This window comes from Lynx canadensis, chromosome A1 (genome assembly GCF_007474595.2).
Source record: "Lynx canadensis isolate LIC74 chromosome A1, mLynCan4.pri.v2, whole genome shotgun sequence".
NCBI classification, from domain to species: Eukaryota; Metazoa; Chordata; class Mammalia; order Carnivora; family Felidae; genus Lynx; species Lynx canadensis.
In genome coordinates this window covers 119,815,553-119,834,412 of record NC_044303.2, presented here as the reverse complement: position 1 = coordinate 119,834,412, position 18,860 = coordinate 119,815,553, and the positions used below count along the sequence as shown (strand labels likewise).

Genomic DNA, 18,860 nt, shown 5'->3' with positions numbered 1-18,860 from the left:
TGCATTCAATGTTACTAAATGAACATTTGACAGCCTCACTTACAAAAGGAGAGTAATAGCGCGGTCATCTCATTAGGGTGTAAGGATTAAATAATACACCTAAACTCTGTAACACTGTCTGAATTACACTAAGTCCACAGAGACCGGCATTCTGTGGTTTGTGGACAGGAGACCGGCTCCGTCCGCTCATAAACAGCATTTGCAAACCCTCCTCCAGGTCTCCGGTCTATTGAAGAATTCTTCCTCCAGACAGTAACTAACAAATTTCTGCGCTTGCGCCTTTCTGCCTCTGTCGGTAACCAGGCTTCGGGAAGTATTTCCCTTCTCGTTGGCCCGCAAATAGACTGATCAATCGACACTGCGCATGCTCCGCATCATGTTTCCCCTTCCCCGGCCCGCCCTACATCCGACCCAAGAGAGGCGCAAAGTCTACCAACACGCCTGCGCGAGCGGGCGTGCCCCGGAAGCGGTTCTTTGGCCTTGTGACACGTAGCAACGGAGCCAGTTCAGGGTCCTAAGCGGTGTTTGGGGGTTTTGGGGGTTTGCCGGAGCCGCTGCCGCCGCTTCTCCATTTGGTGAGTGTTTCAGCTTGTGGCACACTGTTCGGCTTCTCCGCAGTTCAGTGCAGCGCGGCTTGTTGCCGCCTTTCGGCGCAGCGTTCCGGTCCTTTCGCTCAGACCCTCGCTCCCTTTCAGGTCCTTGCTTTGACGCGTCCCCTATACCTCAAGCGTGGCTTTCTAGGAGTCTGCACCGTCGCGGCAGGCTCAGGCCTTATTTTGCAAAGAGGCAGTCGCATTGTCAGCGGCAAAGCCCTTCCCCCGAGGTGAGGAATCGTCTTTATTGTTTTTAGACCTCCAAGGAACCAGTTCTCCCACGACCCTTCCCCTAGTTATAGTGACAATTGTAATAACAATTTAATGACAAGGAGCCTGGGCATACCGGCTCCTTGTAATGGAGGTGTCTTCCCAGCTCGTGATTTCGAGATTAGACGTTTCCTTTGTAACTGCCACCCAGACCTATCGTCCAAATGCTGGTGCCTCAAATTCCAGAAGAAATAATTTACTGCCTTCTGAGGCTTTTTGCCTAGTATCGAAACGAATTCAGTAGGATCTTGGGTATAAACAGTATTTGCCATTCTTCTTCTCTTGCAGATCATTTGCAATGTCAGGCTTTGATAACTTAAACACGGATTTCTACCAGACAAGTTACAGCATCGATGACCATTCACAGCAGTCCTATGATTATGGAGGAAGTGGAGGACCCTATAGCAAGTAACTTGTCAACTTTGACCATTTATTTAGTCAAGATTAAAGTGAAAGCATGTATCCTGAATGTTTGGTATTGCCTAAAACTGAATGTGGCAACATTCCCTTGTCAGGAAGGTGATTTTTCATAATCTTCCTTCCTCTGGAAAGATCTATGACACTGGTTTTGGCGTGAAGGGATTGCCCTAGTTAGAGTTCGGTGCCTTCTGCAAAATCTTCGGGTGGGCCCGAGTGCAAAAGTTGATTGTTAAAGAACTATTTCCTCGTAATAGTATTTCTACATCATTTAAGATATGGGTAGGAGCTTGAAGGACCTAGAAGATACCTAGGCTATTTAGTCCACAGAACCAGTTAAAATTTTAAAATCTTGTGATGGCTAGTTTAGAAGTTAAATCAGTCCAGATTTCAGACCTTGTCACTGTTAACTCAGAGTGCTTAGTGACACTGTTTAGCAGTGTAAGCTGCCTGTTGTGAATCATCAGGTGATTTTATGTATCAAGTGATAATCATTTTTATTACTCTTCTTACCAAAACCTTGTGCTCAGTACACACAAGTTGCCAGTTGCAGACGGAAGAGGGATCTCAAAACCTTTCAGCCCTGAACTTTTAAGAACAAAACAGAACAAAACACCTTGCTTTTTAAATAGGCTTTGGTGTTAGTGGTAGAAATACATTAGCTGAGGCATTCTACCAATCTCTAGGACATCATATTCTTAGTTTCTTAGAAGTTTGAAAGTAATGTCATCAGGCATTAAGTATACCAGGGTGGATTAACCTTGTTTGGGTGGTCCAGGACTCCTTCAATGAGCAGAATTGGAAACATCATGTTGAGAAATATCCATTCCTTTATTTACTTAAAAACGTGTTTTGTTGTTTTGTTTTGTTTTTTAATCAGTGTACAAGAGGGAAAATCAATGAAAGATTGGTCAGAGTGCAGCCACAGGGCTTTGGAAAACCTGCCTCTGTATGTGGGCCTGTTTTTAGCTACATGGTGTTTGCATTCAACAGAACTATGACATTTGGATTACAGCCTCCTAGGTGTATTTATCTCTGCCTTTCTTTCCTGCCCTGTCCGTGTTTGCATCACTTAAAGGTGTGGCTTATCTTTTCATCCCAGTTAACATCTTCTCCTTTCAGTTTTCTGCAGGGAGGTGGTTTACATATTCTGTTGCTAACTATTCTCAATTCCATTACAATCAAATCATGTACTAGTAAGCACTGTTTCAGTGTAATGAAGTTTTATTCCAGGTATTTGCATACCCACTATTGCAATTAACAAATGGGAGTTTATAGATGAAGCCTAGGAAAACAGAAAGCTTAAGGTATTAGCAGTAACAATTAGGTTTCGTTTATAAGTATCATTTATATGTTCATATAACAACAACAACAGCAACAAGTGAAAGGCCCTTTGATCTTAATCTATTGAGCTTTATGACTGTCATATTGGACAGGTCCCACATTGTATGTTAGATATGCCTATAAAATACCAATTACATATTTTTAAAGTATTTAAAGCTAGTATTTTTTCATTTTTGACTTAACTGATAAATATCTTTATGGAATACAGTGTTGATTTAGTCAGTACAGATCGTATTTACCATACTGTGTTCTAGTTTAAAACCAGCAGGAGCAAGTCAGGAATTTTTCCCGACCAGGTCCTCCCAGAAAAGGAAAACTGTAAAATTCCATGGCGTTGTCTTTCTTGCATCTTAAAGAAGGAATGAAGACACCACTTTTGAAGCAGTCGTTTTCTTGGGGACTATTTCTCTTCGTTACATGGCATTTATGAGTCTTACATCACCATTCAAAAGTGTGGCCTTCAGACCCTAGAGGGTTGTTGAGACCTTTCAAGGAGTCTGTAAGGGCAAGACTATTTTTATAACAGTACTAAGACATTATATACCTTTTTAGGTGTGTTGACATTTGTACTCATGTTTTAAAAACAGTGGTTGATAAAATTGCTAGTACCTGAATGTGAATCAAGACAAGGGCATCAAATCGTTCCAGTAATCATTATATTCTTTATTGCCACACACTTGCTGGGGTGTAGGGGGGACCACTTTTATATAAGGATGCCCTTGATGAAGCAGTAAAAATTACCGTGTTATTAAATCCTGACCCTTCAGTGCACACACAGTAGAACTGTGCTGCATGACGAAATGGGAAAAGGTCCTAAAGCACTTCTGGCGTGTACTGGAGAGCAGTGGTTAGGAAAAGACCCTGTGCATTCGGAATCGCAGGCTGAAGTAGCTGCTTTTTCTTGAAAACCATTTCTATTGGAAAGAACATCTGACAAACTATGGTTATTTAGACTTCAGTACTGGGCAGATGTTTTCTTGAAGATGAAATAGTTGAGCCCCTTACTTCAAGAAAAAAAACTGACAGTATGTGTAGCCAGTGGTTAAATTCAAGTTTTCAGGTAAAAATGAGGATTTGGGAAAACTGTCCATAACTGTCAGCTTCCTAGTAATAACCATTTTTCTGATGAAATCACTGGTCATATTAACAAATGTGATTTTCTTATACTTACCCTTCATATATATGTTTTTATATTAAATATGTTAATATTTGGGAGATAGGTAACACTCATACTAATATTTTCTAAATCATCAGTGAAGGTTACAGAATCAAAAATGAGTAAAGAAAGGATCCGTTCAAAGTGCAAAGCACATTACTGTATTCTGTGAAACAGTATAGTATAAAAAGTTTATCAGTGGAGCACCTGGGTGGTTCAGTTGGTTGGGCATCTGACTCTTGATTTTGGCTCAGGTCATGATCTCACGGTTTGTGAGTTCAGGCCCCACCTTGGGCCCTGCTGACAGTGTGGAGCCTGCTTGGGTTTCTCTCTCTGCCCCTCCTCTGCTTGCATGTGTGTGTGTATGCACACACTCTTTGTCTCTCTCTCAAATAAACTTAAGAAGGATGTTTATTAGTAGTTGTTCCATCTTCTCTGTTGCAACTTAAGTTTAAAAAACTACCATCTTGTTTTGAATTTTGATGCAGAATGAAAAGAATATCCATGATAATCTGAAAAGGTTGTTAAATAATTTTCCAGCTACTTGTCTGCCTCACTACATTTTCTTCAGATACTTCGACTAAGACAATATATTACCACAAACTGACAACAGAAGCAGATACAAGAATTTTTAGCTGTCTTCTGTTAAACCAGACAGGACCAAGATTGTCAAAAATATGATACAGTGCCACTTTTCTCAGTAATTTTTTAAAGTAATTCTTTCATTAAAATTTTATGCTAATATATGAAAAGTTTATTGTTACTTTAAATGAACTAATATTTATTTTTTTTTAATGTTTATATATTTTTGAGAGAGAGAGAGAGACAGAGTGCAAGCAAGGTAGGGGCAGAGAGAGAGGGAGACACAGAATCCAAAGCAGGCTTCAGGCTGCAGGCTGTCAGCCCAGACCCCGACATGGGGCTTGAACCCACAAGCCTTGAGATCATGACCTGAGCCAAAGTCAGACACTTAACCAACTGGGCTACCCAAGCGCCCCATTAAATATTTTAAAAATTTCTCAGTTTTAATTTCTAATATGATAAATATTGACAGATACATCCCACAGGAATAAAAAATATTTGGGTTTCCCAGTAATAAATTTTGAAAGTGAAAGAGGATCCTAAGGACAAAGAGTTTGAGAACCACTGGTCTGTACCATTCTTTTTTTTTTTTTTTTTTTTGCATAGACATTCATATTCTCTCTCTCTCTCTCTCTCTCTCTCTCTGTCTCTGTGTGTGTCTTTCTGTGTGAGAGAGAATAAAATACATTCTGTTGATGCAGATTGTATCAGCCTCCATATGGAGCTTTTCTAGCTGTTTCATAAACCCAGTTTTAGATTTATGATACATTCTAACAGAGATCAACATAATAGCATATTGTACTAAATCAGAAAATGTGAATTCTTCCCCTAATTCAGTTCAACCTGCTAATCCTGTGGGATATGTGTGTGTATGTTTAAGTAAATAGAAATCAACATATTTCATACTAAAATGGAAAAAGACATATATGGGAAAAAAAGATATTATAGCTATCTCCATAAATTAGGATTTGGGGGTGATTATTATTATCATTGTTAAAAGTTGGTCCCCGGAGTCAAAAAGTCTAGTTTTGAATCTTGGCACCACCATAGGCAAATCATTTTAACCTAAATATTAGTTTATACATCTTTATAATGGGAAGGATGTTAAAAGCAACCTCCTAAAGTTATAGTGACGTAATATGATATAATGCACATTAAACACTTAAAACTGTGCTTTACAAAGTAACATTCAGATAGGTGACTTGTATTTTTGTAAATTTTCAGTAGCTAATATGTGCCTATATGTTACCTATAACATATTTTAGAATGAATGAATTTTGATAAATAATAAATGTACAACAGTTTTAAAGATGCAGAAGTTTTTAATGTGAAAATTAAGTCTTCCACTTCCCCTTGCTTCCAAGTCCCTTTACCTATATAATTATGTGTGTTATATTAAATGTTACATTATTCTTAAGCCTATATAATTATAGGTAATGTATGTATATGTGTATAAAATACACATATTCAAATATATAGATACAGATGTATTCTAAAAACTACAATCAGAGTGGGTGCATATGGCATATACTATTCTGAACATTGGGTTTTTTTGTTTCTGCCCACTAAGTATTTTTTGATTATTGTTCCTTATTCACATAGAAGTACCTCATTTTTTTTAACAAGCGCATAGTAATTTATGCCATATTATAGGATATTTACTAATAACTGTTTATTTTGTTTTTTATTGTTTGCTGTTGAAATAATGCTTTGGGACACCTGGGTGGCTCAGTCAGTTAAGCATCCAACTCTTGATTTCAGCTCAGGTCATGATCTCGCAGTTTGTGAGTTCGAGCCCCGTGTTGGACTCTGCACTGACAGCACAGAGCTTGCTTGGGATTCTGTTTCTCCCTCTCCCTCTGTCCCTCCCCTGCTTATATGTGTGCTCTCTCTCTCTTTCCCTCTCCTTCAAAATAAATAAAAATTAAAAATTAAAAAAAAAATCATGCTTCATCGAATTCTATATTACTGTATAGCCAGAAAACTAAATAACATTTTTTTTAAGCTTGGATTGGACTAGAGTGGTAAATAAATCATGAGAGTCCCATTGGACTCTCCAGAGGATTATGTATAGTTGAAATTTTCCCATTATTTGGATTTGCTTTTATTTTATTTTTTAAATGTTTGCTTATTTATTTAGAGAGAGAAAGAGAGAGGGGAAGAGAGAATCCCAAGCAGGCTCCGCTCTCTCAAAGCAGAGCCAGTTGTGGGGCTCAATCTCACAAACCATGAGTTCATGACCTGAGCCAAAATCAAGAGTCAGACTCTTAACTTAGTGAGCCAACCAGGCGCTTCAGATTTGCTTTTAATCAAGATGTTCAGTTAATTTAAGATTTAATTTTAAAATCTCAAGTAATATTCATGGCAGTCATTAGTCTTATATTTATCAAAAGGAAACTATAGAATTTTAAAAGGTAATTAAAGGATCTTTAAGCTTTCTCAGTTCTTTTTAAAATAATTATTTTACTTCTGTATTTCTTACTTTGTATTTAGATTAGTCCCATTGATGGGTAAGTCATATTTTTCCCCAGAACATGGTAAAACAAGTTTTTAAAGATACTGCTTCAATGTCCTTCTGTTCACTGTTGTTTTTTTGGGTTTTTTTCATCACTAAAATAGCCATGGTAAAGCCTCTTTTTCTACAGTGCGGGATTTTACTACAGCACATATCAAATGAGACAGTAAGCGTATACCTACTTTGAAAAATTGAAAGTGCTATTAAAATGCAAGGTAATACTAATAATGTTTTGTTATATTCAGAAAGCTTTCCAGAAAGAGGCTTGAATTTTTCCATTCCGTGTTTGAAATTGATGGTTGTTCTTAAAGAGATTTACACACTTGTAAAAAAATAACATACTACAGAGAGTAAAGAAGAATGATTGAACATTCAATGGAGAGTCAAACCACAGTGGGAAATTACATAACTTGTAGTACAAAGTCTATCATGTTCAGTTTTCATCCATAGTCTTAGGTATAAATTTTATTCCTCAGCTATCTTTATATTGTATATACTACTAGAGGGGGAGAAATAGATAAGATTTCTAAGTTTTCATTTTTTGACCACCTAATCTTTAAAAGTTTCATAGTTTATAAAATTCTTAAGCGCTGTAGGAGTGTTGGCATCGTCAAGTAGATTCTCTGAAAAACACTGACAACTTACCATTGGAGATAATCATATTGATCCTAGTAATCATTTCAACACCATTTATGAAAACTGGCCAAGTAGCTATCCTAGGAGCTGTGTGACTGTGACTCTCGCTCTCAGGGATATCCACTGTTGACGTAATTCTCAGAAATGGAACTTTGATTTACAGGCAGTATGCTGGCTATGACTATTCGCAGCAAGGCCGATTTGTCCCTCCAGACATGATGCAGCCACAACAGCCATACACCGGGCAGATTTTCCAGCCAACTCAGGCATACACTCCAACAACACCTCAGCCGTTCTATGGAAACAACTTTGAGGATGAGCCACCTTTATTAGAAGGTAGGATTCGTTGCAGAGTACTCTGTAGTGTCCAGCTGGTTAGTGAAAATAAATCAGTTTGGAGAAGTTATCCCTTCCTTTGAGAGAATAATGTTACAGAAAAAATGTTTTCTACTAAGTAACCCATTTTGAACAGAGTGTATATGAAACCACACTGAACCATAAGGGACCAGATTTTTAATAGATCTTTATAAAGTGATTATTAGGTCAATATGTGAACGTTGACTTTTACTTCACATTATTGATTCAATTCTGTCAGTGGAAGAAATGGAAGGAAATAGCATGGTAGTGATTATTCTATATGGAAGAAGTTGGCAAAACTAGTAACATCATTGAAAAATACGGTGATTTTCAAATTCTGTTCCAAAACCCATAAAGCAGTACTTCTGAACATTTTGGGCTGGGGGGTGGGGGGGTGTCGGATACCCTTTGAAAGTCTAACGAAAGCTATGAATCAAAAAAATACTCTTCTCAGAAAAATGCACACCTGTGCATAGAAACATAGTTTTATATACAATTTCATAGCATCTCCAGGTATTGCTGAAGCCCCAGGTGAAGAACCCCTTACTCCGAACCCTGTCCATATATCCTTTTTATGCAGTCGTAGCTGAGAATGTCTTGTTTTGTCACATCCAAACACTTTTTCCATCACCAAAGCAGAAATAAGACTTTTGTGGAGTAAGCACCACAGTCAGGGAAGACTGGTATTGAGGACTCCCCAAAATAATGTCTCATATTGCTGAGTGTTTCATTCTGTCTCCTGTTCCAACATAGATTCTGGTAAACTAAAGATATATCAACAAATCCTAATTGACTTTCTTATTTTCTCTTCCTTTAGAATTAGGTATCAATTTTGACCACATCTGGCAAAAAACACTAACAGTGTTACATCCATTAAAAGTAGCAGATGGCAGCATCATGAATGAGACTGATTTGGCAGGACCCATGGTTTTTTGCCTTGCCTTTGGAGCCACATTGTTACTGGTAAGATTTTAGTTTAAACTCTCAGTATGAGATTAAACAACATTCTTTAATGGCCAAGAGCCATTTTTGAGACTGTTTATACATCAGGTCTTTCATGTGTTTTGAATGGTATTGAGTTGCTTGAAATTATACCCATTCATCACTTCTCCGTTGATAATAAATGTAATATATTTGGAAATACTTTTTTAGGTTTATTTACTTATTTTGAGAGAGAGAGAGAATGCATGTGTACATAATAGGGGAGAGAGAGAATCCCAAGTAGGATCCGCACTGTCAGCACAGAGCCCAGCCCGGGGCTCCATCTCACAAACCGTGAGATCATGACCTGATCTGAGATTGAGAGTCAGACACTTTACTGACTGAGCCATCCAGGTGCCCCTAACACATTACTGTCTTTTTTTTTTTTTTTCCAACGTTTATTTATTTTTGGGACAGAGAGAGACAGAGCATGAACGGGGGAGGGGCAGAGAGAGAGAGGGAGACACAGAATCGGAAACAGGCTCCAGGCTCTGAGCCATCAGCCCAGAGCCCGACGCGGGGCTCGAACTCACGGACCGCGAGATCGTGACCTGGCTGAAGTCGGCCGCTTAACCGACTGCGTCACCCAGGCGCCCCATACATTACTGTCTTAAGTCTGTTCAGTAATGTCTTTTACAAGAGCATAATTCAGTTTTGTTTTGTTTTTTGGTTTGTCAAAAGACTGTATAACTCCACCAATGGTTTGGAAAAATAATGAAAGAAAAATACATCTTCCATTAGATTTTTCTTGCTTGTTCGTCATTTTTCTTTTCTCCTCCCTTCCCCATAGAACCCTGGTGTCCTGCTTATCCTGACTTCCTTTCTTTTAGCTCCTTTTGGTGGTATTTGTTGCTTTCAAGGGATATTGGCTATTATCCAAACATTCTGCAGGATTTTCCATCTTGGGTCTATAGTTTATTTGCTTCAAATCAGACAGATTTCTTTTTAGAAGTCTACTGCTTAAAGGTGATTGTAGCATGATTTTGTGTCTTTATTTGCTGAATTGTTCATATACTACCTGGAAAATGAAAAACCAAATATATGCATATTGGGAAGTAGGTACTTCAGACTTCCTGAGAAAGGTATAATAGCCAATCGTTGTTTTACTACTCTGCTTAAAGAATAGATATGTGTACAGATTTTGATGCTCACAAATTGAATATTTTCCACATGTACTTTTTTAGGTGAAATAAAGCCAAAAATAATTTATTTTTTTCCCTTTTAATCCATAATCTTTTCTTTACCCATAGGCTGGCAAAATCCAGTTTGGCTATGTATATGGGATCAGTGCAATTGGATGTCTAGGAATGTTCTGTTTACTAAACTTAATGAGTATGACAGGTGTTTCGTTTGGTTGCGTGGCAAGTGTCCTTGGATATTGTCTTCTTCCCATGATCCTACTTTCCAGTTTTGCGGTGATATTTTCTTTGCAGTAAGTACTGATCTTTATTTGGGGGTTGATTGTCCAGTTCTCTGTAGTAGGATTTCCCTCACCATCAGTTTAAGATAAATCACTAGTTCATCAAACTTGAGATAGTGCCTGTTGTGAATGAGGACTATCCTCCATTAATTTCAGTAATAAATACTGAAACTAAGAATAAATTTAAATTTTTTTATTACCATCTCTGCTTTTATCTGTGATAAAGAATTTCACTACTTTTGTGTTTACTTGGCACTGAACAGTAGTGATTGTTAAGTCAAATATTGCATGAAAAGATCAGGTTGTGAAAATTATACTTTCCATCTCTCACATTTTTTAGACTATAGCTAATTTCTTAAAGATGTTGGGCATATGTTAAGTGAATGAATAATAAAACACATACTGTCTACTTGGCAGCTTTTTAAGTGAAAATGAAGCATTCTTTTTATGGCAAGAGGCTGTTAGTAGCCTACCATGTTCTCAGATGTATATGTAAGCAGCTTTAAGTGTGTAATTTGTTAAATAATGTTTTAGGTAAGGTGAGAAGGAAAGGTGTAAATTCCTGCTGATAAATTCTCTGCTCACAGCCAGTATGCAGCTTCTTTATCAACAGTTCAGGCTCCTCCTTGTGGCTAGTGCCTGGCACAACCAGTAATGGGGCTTTGTTACACTTGGAAAGTTAAAGGAGAGGTTTAGGAGAAGAGCGTGTAGCAGCTCTTCGATACTAGAGATTTGGCAAGATGATGGCCTCACAGTGTTTCTGCTTTGCGTAAAAATGCTTCAGATTTTCAGTGTAGAAACCTTGACTCTTCATTTGTTGAGATTGGTACCCTTATATTTGAATTTTACAAAAGAGATTTTCTATGAATGCACTATTTTCTAACCAGAGCAGTTTTGCTCTCAGGAGGCATTTGGCAGGGTCTGGAAGTAATTTTGGGGGATGCAAAAGTGTTGAAGGCCACGGGTTCTGCTGACCAGCCTTACAATGTACAGAACAGCCCTTCACAGCAAAAGTGCATCCATCCCAAATGTCAGTGATGCCAACATTGAGAAACCTGGCTCCTGTGCTGGCAGGCATAAAATGTAATTATAAATGAGCTTTTTGAATGTGGATGTGAATGATTCAGCATTATTGAATTCACTGTGAGGTACTTTATTTTAGCATTTGAAAACAAAATCTTGACCGTTTCTTCAGATGTGTACAATGTGGATTGAAAGTGCTTTTCTTTAGAATTGGGTTATTATTATATTCTTACGTATCTAATCTCATCTACTGCCTCCCCCCCCCCCCTTTTTCCTTGTCGGTTACAGAGGAATGGTAGGAATCATTCTCACTGCTGGAATTATTGGTTGGTGTAGTTTTTCGGCTTCCAAAATTTTTATTTCTGCATTAGCCATGGAAGGACAGCAACTTCTAGTAGCATATCCTTGTGCTTTGTTATATGGAGTCTTTGCCCTAATTTCCGTTTTTTGAACTGAATTGATCTGGCATGTGGACACCATTGAGCCGAAAGGACTTTGAACTCTTATATTGGACCAGCGAACTGCTACAGTGCAACTCCCGTGCAGATCTAACGTTTGACTATTGGCGCAGTGGAAGTAAACATACATCTTTTGTTCATTTTTATAGAACTTTTGAATACTATGTTGGATTTACTTGCAGTATGACTAGCTTTAAATGTTTGTGCTTATACCAATAAGAAGTGCTATTTCTTTCCTGTTCTGCAGCCTTTGAAAAACAGATTTTTTTCTTGCAAATTATATTAAGATGTTTTTGATAGATTTTTATCAACTGTGGGAAACTGACCACAGGGCTGATAATCTTTTCTTAAAAACAACTCAGTCTTGGTTAAGAAGACACAAGATTTACTGCAGAAATGTTTTTCCAAGGGATTGGGAAAGAAAAATTGCCTGTATTCTCAAGTTAGATGCACTTGAAGCAAAAAAGTGATCCCAATGTAGAGTTTTATGAGTTTGCCCTGCACAAATTTGACATTCCTTTAAATTATCTCATGGAGTTTTTGCTAAAATTCAACAAGACAGCAAGTTCCTAGTCTACTTGATTGTAGACAGGAAGTGTGAGCACCTGTTGAGGTTAGCATGAACTAAACCATAGTGACCTAGACTGAACGCATTAATGTTCATAGTCGTATCTCCATGTTTCCTAGGAAAAAGAAAATCACTAACCTTTTTTGAGAAAAAGATTTAAAACGTCACAGTTTCAGTACTGCAGTTATCAATGTAAAGTGCATTTGATGCTTAGTAATTAAAATTTTCCCAGTTTTAACTGTGTTGAGTTGACTTTTGCTGTTTTCGGTGTCGCATTTTCTTTAATTAGGTTCTGGTTTTAACTTGTATTCATAATTTATTCTAAGCTTGAAGAATAGAAGTCATTTAGTATAGAATCAGAAAAGAGATTAAATGAAAAGCAATGTACTTTGAGTTACAACATTATTTCCTTGTATTAAATTTATTTGGTTCATGTCATGTTCTCTTGCCAGAGAATCTATGAGAAAATGCTATATCTTGTATTTTGATATAGCATTGGCTTTTTCTGAAGAAAACTGCCTCTGATTTTTGGACAGGCTCATTTACAGTTGTGAGAAAGATGCCTTATGGGAAGGAAAATGTTGCCTTTTTCAAAAAAGGAGACTTTCAGACCAAATAAAAACAAACACCAAACTGATGTTAATGGTTCTTTTTAAAAGTTAGTTTTCAGTCATAAAAGGAGGTTAAGATAATAAAACACATTTCTTGTAAGATCATGATTTCTGATCTCTGGAATCATATAAATATGTTTTTCTTCATTAATACTTAATTTCCTAGAGGAATACTCTCACTAATTTGTTTTGGGCTGGGTTTTCAAACATACCAAAGTGTTTTAGAGTATTTTTTACTGTAATCCGTGGATAGTATTTGTTTTGTCTTTTTCAGTTCATTTTATAAATACGCACTAATATTGTTAAAGTAGATATAATGAGTGCCTTCTGTGAATATCCAGTTTTTCCCAATGATCAGTGTAGAGGATGCTTTGGGAATTAAATTTCCCTACTATTGCTTAGACTTAGACCATTAATCTTCAGCCAGATTCCCCAAATGGATCAAATTGTTTTATTTTTTTGCCTCTCCCAGCCCCAAGATAATACTTTTTAATTTAAATCAATATTGAGAGACTATTGTTACTTGTCTTTATAGAACTCCAAAATGATTACATGCAAACCCATTTTGTATATAACAGTTATCCTGTCAAAACAGCTTTATAATGGAATTGTATTTAATGCAAAAGGTTAGTTCTAGAGTTAGCTTGCTACCTGGTGAGTCCTGTATAGCCAAAATTTCCCTTCTAAAATTTCTCTTTAAAATGCAATATGTAGCCATATTTATGCATACTTTAAAAACTGAAAAACTATGTTTCAAAAAGTTATGTGTAATAACTTTTTTCTCTGGCATTGTAGTAGATTTCTCTTTCTTGAGTTAAGTTACAAGAAGAGCATCTAGCTTGCTTTTAGGTAGGGCCCATTTTATACCAAAACCATATACATGTACCTTTAAATACTAGAGACACTCAGTATAACTTCAAGCTCACTTAGTGATTGTTCCTGGATAATAAGTTTACCATGAATGGATCTGCAAGTTCACTCACTGGAGCTGCTGTGTTATGTGTTACTTTACTTATGCATGCATGTATATCAAGGACAGATAACTGCTTGTATGTATGGTATAAATGTATATTTTATGACTTTTAATACCATGTTACATTACCACGTTTACCAGTGGGTGCTTCCAAGAGCTATGTAACTAAGCTTGTAGGAAGAGGCATTCTTCCTCCAGACACAGCTATAAAGATGGTGCAAAATTCTATAAATCTTAAAATGCTAATTATGTCCTCACGTACTAAGCATCCAGTCAAAGAGAATTTTTTAAAATGTATCTAATGACATGATTTCAGGTAGAATTTAAGTACTGTGCATTGACATTTTCCAAGTTTATTTGTAAGCTTTAATGGGCATTGCTCAGCTCAAATATACTCCAAAGCTAAGTAAGGACAGTTGTCTCTGAAGATCAAATTATGCATTATTTTTATAGTATTCATTACCTATTAAAAAAAAAGGAGACTTTCCTTTCTGAAGTTATACACTTTTTTCCATATAAATGGAAGAATTTAGAGCTTTGGGCAAAAGGAGAACTCTAGAAATTATAATCTTCTCCTATAGGGTACTGTGACCTAGTTGTGGAGAATTATGGGAATTCGGGAGTACATTGGAGATCTGCCTGTTGTCGTATAGAGCAGAGCTGATGTAATGACTCAGACAATTTTCTTAACTTGCCCTGTGAGAGAAATAAATAATAATGTGTGTGTGTGTGTGTGTGTGTGTCTAATGTGTGTATATATGTATATATAACATATAACAGTAATGTGTATATATAATTGTGTGTATGTATATATTATATATATATCTCACAGGGCATTTTATATATTTCATAAACATTTAGAGTTAGGCAAAAACATAAGTACCTTTTCAAAGAGTTACAGTAGTTAACAAGAGATTCCTTTTTTTTTTTTTTTTTTTTTTTAGGATGTATTTAGGATTTGGGGGAAGGAATGGAAATAACAAGATATCAAAGCTTGTTGTGAATGCCCTAAGGAAGAATTGGATCCTGTTTGGATCCTGTGCTTTTATGAATAGTAGATAAGAATGACCTATCATATCATTAGCTTGTCAAGAGTACAGTAGTTACTTTCAAACAGCTTAAGTAAAACCTATTCTCACCACTCTGTACAATCTATGCTATTAATATTTTACACCACCAGTGAAGACATAATTGATTTGTAACTCTACCACCATCCTAATTATTGAAGTTTGAATTTTAATACATTACTATTACTTGAATTTCAATAAGCTTCTTTGTTCTTTAATAATTGAATACTCATAACCGGGAAATAGGTAAAATAAAACATTAAATATTATCGATTTCTAGGGATTGGCAGAGTACTTACTTAAAAGTGTTTTATATTGACCAGTGTATGTCTCAGAATGGCGACTATAAACTGAAGAATGAAATCTAGCAGTGTGCAGTTAGGATCTTGCATCACAGGTAGGAATACATCGTCTACCCTTGTGCACAAAGTCCCTACTTTAGTTAATGAAGAACATTGTCTGCTGATGGAGCACAGTGTCCTGTGTTTGTGCAAATAAATTAAAATGATTACGTCCTCAAATGAGGCCTAATTAAATACAGAGCTGTTCTCCTAATTTAAAAGCACAAATACTTTCTTGAGCACATTAGGTTCTGAAAATCGGATATTACATTTTTTGTGAGCCTAACTAATTAGGCTTACCTTGCATATATAAATTTGGCTTATTTCTGAAACTACCACTAAATCTGATAGCACGCAGAGTGATTATGCATTAAGATGTTTTAAATAGCTTTTCAACACTAGTGGCACAAAAAGAATTTTAAAAATGAGAAAACAAATGAAGTGCTCAGTAGAAACATTTAAGATACTTGTAAATTTATATACTTACTTGAGTTACTCTGATTATCTTAAAAGTAGACAAAGCAATATGATTATTTCATTTTTTTCTCCAAGTAAATATAAATCAAACAAAGGTCCTTATAGAGTTTATGATAAATTGGCTTACAGTTTTCGGTTTGTGATCTTTGATAATGCTGTATGACTTGATAGTCTTCTTTAAGTAGAAATGGTCCTACAAGTCCTACTATTTTTATATGTTTTAATTTTCAAAACAGCATTGCTCTGTGGTTCTCTATTACCTCAGCATGTTTATACTACTCACGCAGCGGAATGGGAATACTGGTAAAAGTATCATGTCACACCCACACTTCAGATTATTCCTACATCAGAAGGGAAGACTTCGCTGAAAATGCGCTTTTTTTTTTTCCTTGCTCATGTAGAAGAATAAGTCTGACAATGTCATTTTTAGGTCACTCCTTTACATAGCTTTTTGTAAAAGGTTCTGAAATGTGACCATTTTTAATTTCTCATTGAGTGGATCTGTGTGCTTATATGATTTAGTCATTTCAGGACATTCCCCAGCATTTACTCTAATTGTACTTTAATTGTATCTGTAGTCCTCTTTAGAATATGAAATATATAGTATGATCTGACAGTGACTCTGCTCACATTAGGCCTTGTTACCCAATTTGTTACTATGTCAATTCCCAAGAGTTAAACTGTACCATGGTAGCAATTAAAAAGACTAAAACCAACATCTCTACTCAGACATCTGCAGAAGTCAGTTTTTTATATAAATTTTTATTGAGCTCTCAGAGTTGAATTTCCTAATAAAACGATTTAAAATGCTTCTTTTTTTTTTTTTTTTTTTTTGCTTGTTTGCATGGGGTTGTTTGTTTAGAGGATGTTTGTTTAGCATTGTATTTACATTTTACGGCTTGTTTTTTTAATGCACTTAAAAAAAAAAAACACTTTCTGAACTGTTTCCATGTGGTACATTTTCATCACTGCTTGAGCAGTCCTGTTAAAAGTATCTTCTAGCTTCAATGACATTTCAGATACTCCTTGCATATCTAGGTCTGTCACAAGGTCATACTTAACCCACTCTCAATTTTTACCATCTCTTGAGACCATATTTTATTCTGACTGGCCTAGGTCACAATCTTCCTGCGATAACATGGTTTTGGTTTTTCTATAAAAGATTGAATCATTTCTATGGTTTAATAAAAGATTAAACTGCATCTGCAATGAGGTGAATGTTGTTTAAACAAGGTTGTCCTTGCTGAACCAAAGTTAGAGTTTAATATTTGACGTGAGAGTCATACTGATTTTCTGTTCTTATTCATATCGCAAAAATAAGAGAGAATCATTTATGAACAAACCATGGAACCTCTTGTCTTAACCAGGACCCAGCTAGAAGCAGAACGGGAAGCTGAGCTGAGACTATGAAAATCAAGACTGAATTGAGGGTGATAGTGGAGAATCTGGGGCCTTAAGAGAATCAACAGGAAGACAGTGGGAGAGATTGTGCTAATATGTAACTAGGAGATTTGTTTTAATACTTATACTATGTCATATGAACACTAATATGAAATTTTCAGTGTATCAAAATACAGCCTATTTTCATTATTGGTGTAAAAGCAGTAAGTAGTAAAATAAAGGAAATCAAACAGCAGGAAGCTGTTAATTCTTTAAATCACTCTTATCAAGAAATCCAACTGTAAAGCAGTTTTTAAACATCCAGACAACACGATACAATTCTTGCTGATACAGTCATGTTTGCAAAAACTTTCACAAATGAATCCACGCCAGCCCTAGGGTTGGGAAATTTTTCTTATTAAACTGTGCATGCTGCTATCACAGCTTCGGTCTCCCTCCTCTTTCTTTATTGGAGACAGACAGGATCGGGCCTCCATCCTCTAAGACTGGAGCAGGGTACCTGTGGTCCCTGGCCAAGATCTGGAAGAGAGTATCCATTAACTACCACCATAATACTCTTCATTTCATCTGCCCCTGCCTCCTCCGCGAGGCCGAGTGCGCTGGCTATTGGTACCCCTCCAAACAATTTTCTCCATATTGGCAATTATAATATTATGATTCAGATCAGAACTGATGAATTGAAATAGTTAAAGAGCGATGAAAAGTAAGCAGTTTGTCAACATGTTTAAGAGAAACAATAGAACTACTGCCCAGGGTTTGGCTTCTATCCCTGCCTCTCTGTCCTTTTGAGGTCTGTGTATTCCAACTTTAATTGACCCTGATAATAGCAATGAGATGTATTTGTAACATTTGTTGTGCATATCAAAGTCTTATGTTGCCTATTCTCAGTTGTTTAACAAAAATGTTATATTGCCTCTCTAAGTGATGGGGAAAATAGATTTGATATCTTTTTGCAGCATTACAGGGAGGAATGAGGCCCTTGCTTGAAGTTTTCCCGCCTTGCTCATTGAGCTTTTCCCATTGAATTTGGCCCCCAACCATTAAGTTCCTTCTGCGAACCAAGTCCGGCCCTTGGCTTCCCCCTTCCAAGCTGAATATTCTCTGTTTTCATGCTTTCACTCACAACTTAATTTCTTTTTCTGATTGCCCTGGCACTCTCCTCTAAATCCTTTCCAAATTCTTCACGTTTCTTTAGTTGTGTAGCCCAGATCAGAACATGAATGTTTCATGCATATATGTATATAATAGTCACCTCACATTTACTTCTTTTTGTGTGGTTAAGAAAGACCTATTTCCTGTGTGCTTTTCAACTGTAAGCTAAAAGTGGAAAATACATCCCTTAGCACTAGCCGTGCTAATAATTGGTGAGACCTCGATTAAGTCATTTTGAGCTTTGGTTTTTTCTCTATAAGATGAACACATTGTATGAGATTTTTGAGGCATTTCAATTCTAAAATATATATAATGTGTAATATATATTTTACATGTTATATACTTATATAGAGAATATATAAATATGCATATATTGTTGACCTGGTAATAAAATCTTAGTCTTATTCAAAGAGAATATATATTGACATGGGAAATTGTTCCTTATACACACACACACACACACACACAGCTTGTGTCTATCTTATCCCAAAGCCAAAGCCGTGTGTGTGTGTGTGTGT

At 36.4% G+C, this 18,860-nt stretch overlaps 1 protein-coding gene across 2 annotated transcripts; it reads left to right on the top strand.

Annotated features, from left to right (window-relative positions):
• Positions 1–460: 460 nt before the first annotated feature.
• Positions 461–16,599, top strand: YIPF5 (Yip1 domain family member 5). Of its 2 annotated transcripts, XM_030320575.1 has the most exons (7): positions 461–575; positions 696–823; positions 1,152–1,271; positions 7,677–7,849; positions 8,688–8,833; positions 10,102–10,283; positions 11,583–13,904. In XM_030320575.1, exons 3-7 carry the CDS (start codon positions 1,162–1,164, stop codon positions 11,743–11,745), a joined length of 774 nt encoding a protein of 257 aa, XP_030176435.1. In that variant the 5' UTR covers positions 461–575; positions 696–823; positions 1,152–1,161; the 3' UTR covers positions 11,746–13,904. The 2 variants fall into 2 exon arrangements, with proteins under 2 accessions (XP_030176435.1, XP_030176429.1); XM_030320569.2 differs by lacking the exon at positions 696–823 and having other exon boundaries at positions 11,583–16,599.
• Positions 16,600–18,860: the final 2,261 nt, after the last annotated feature.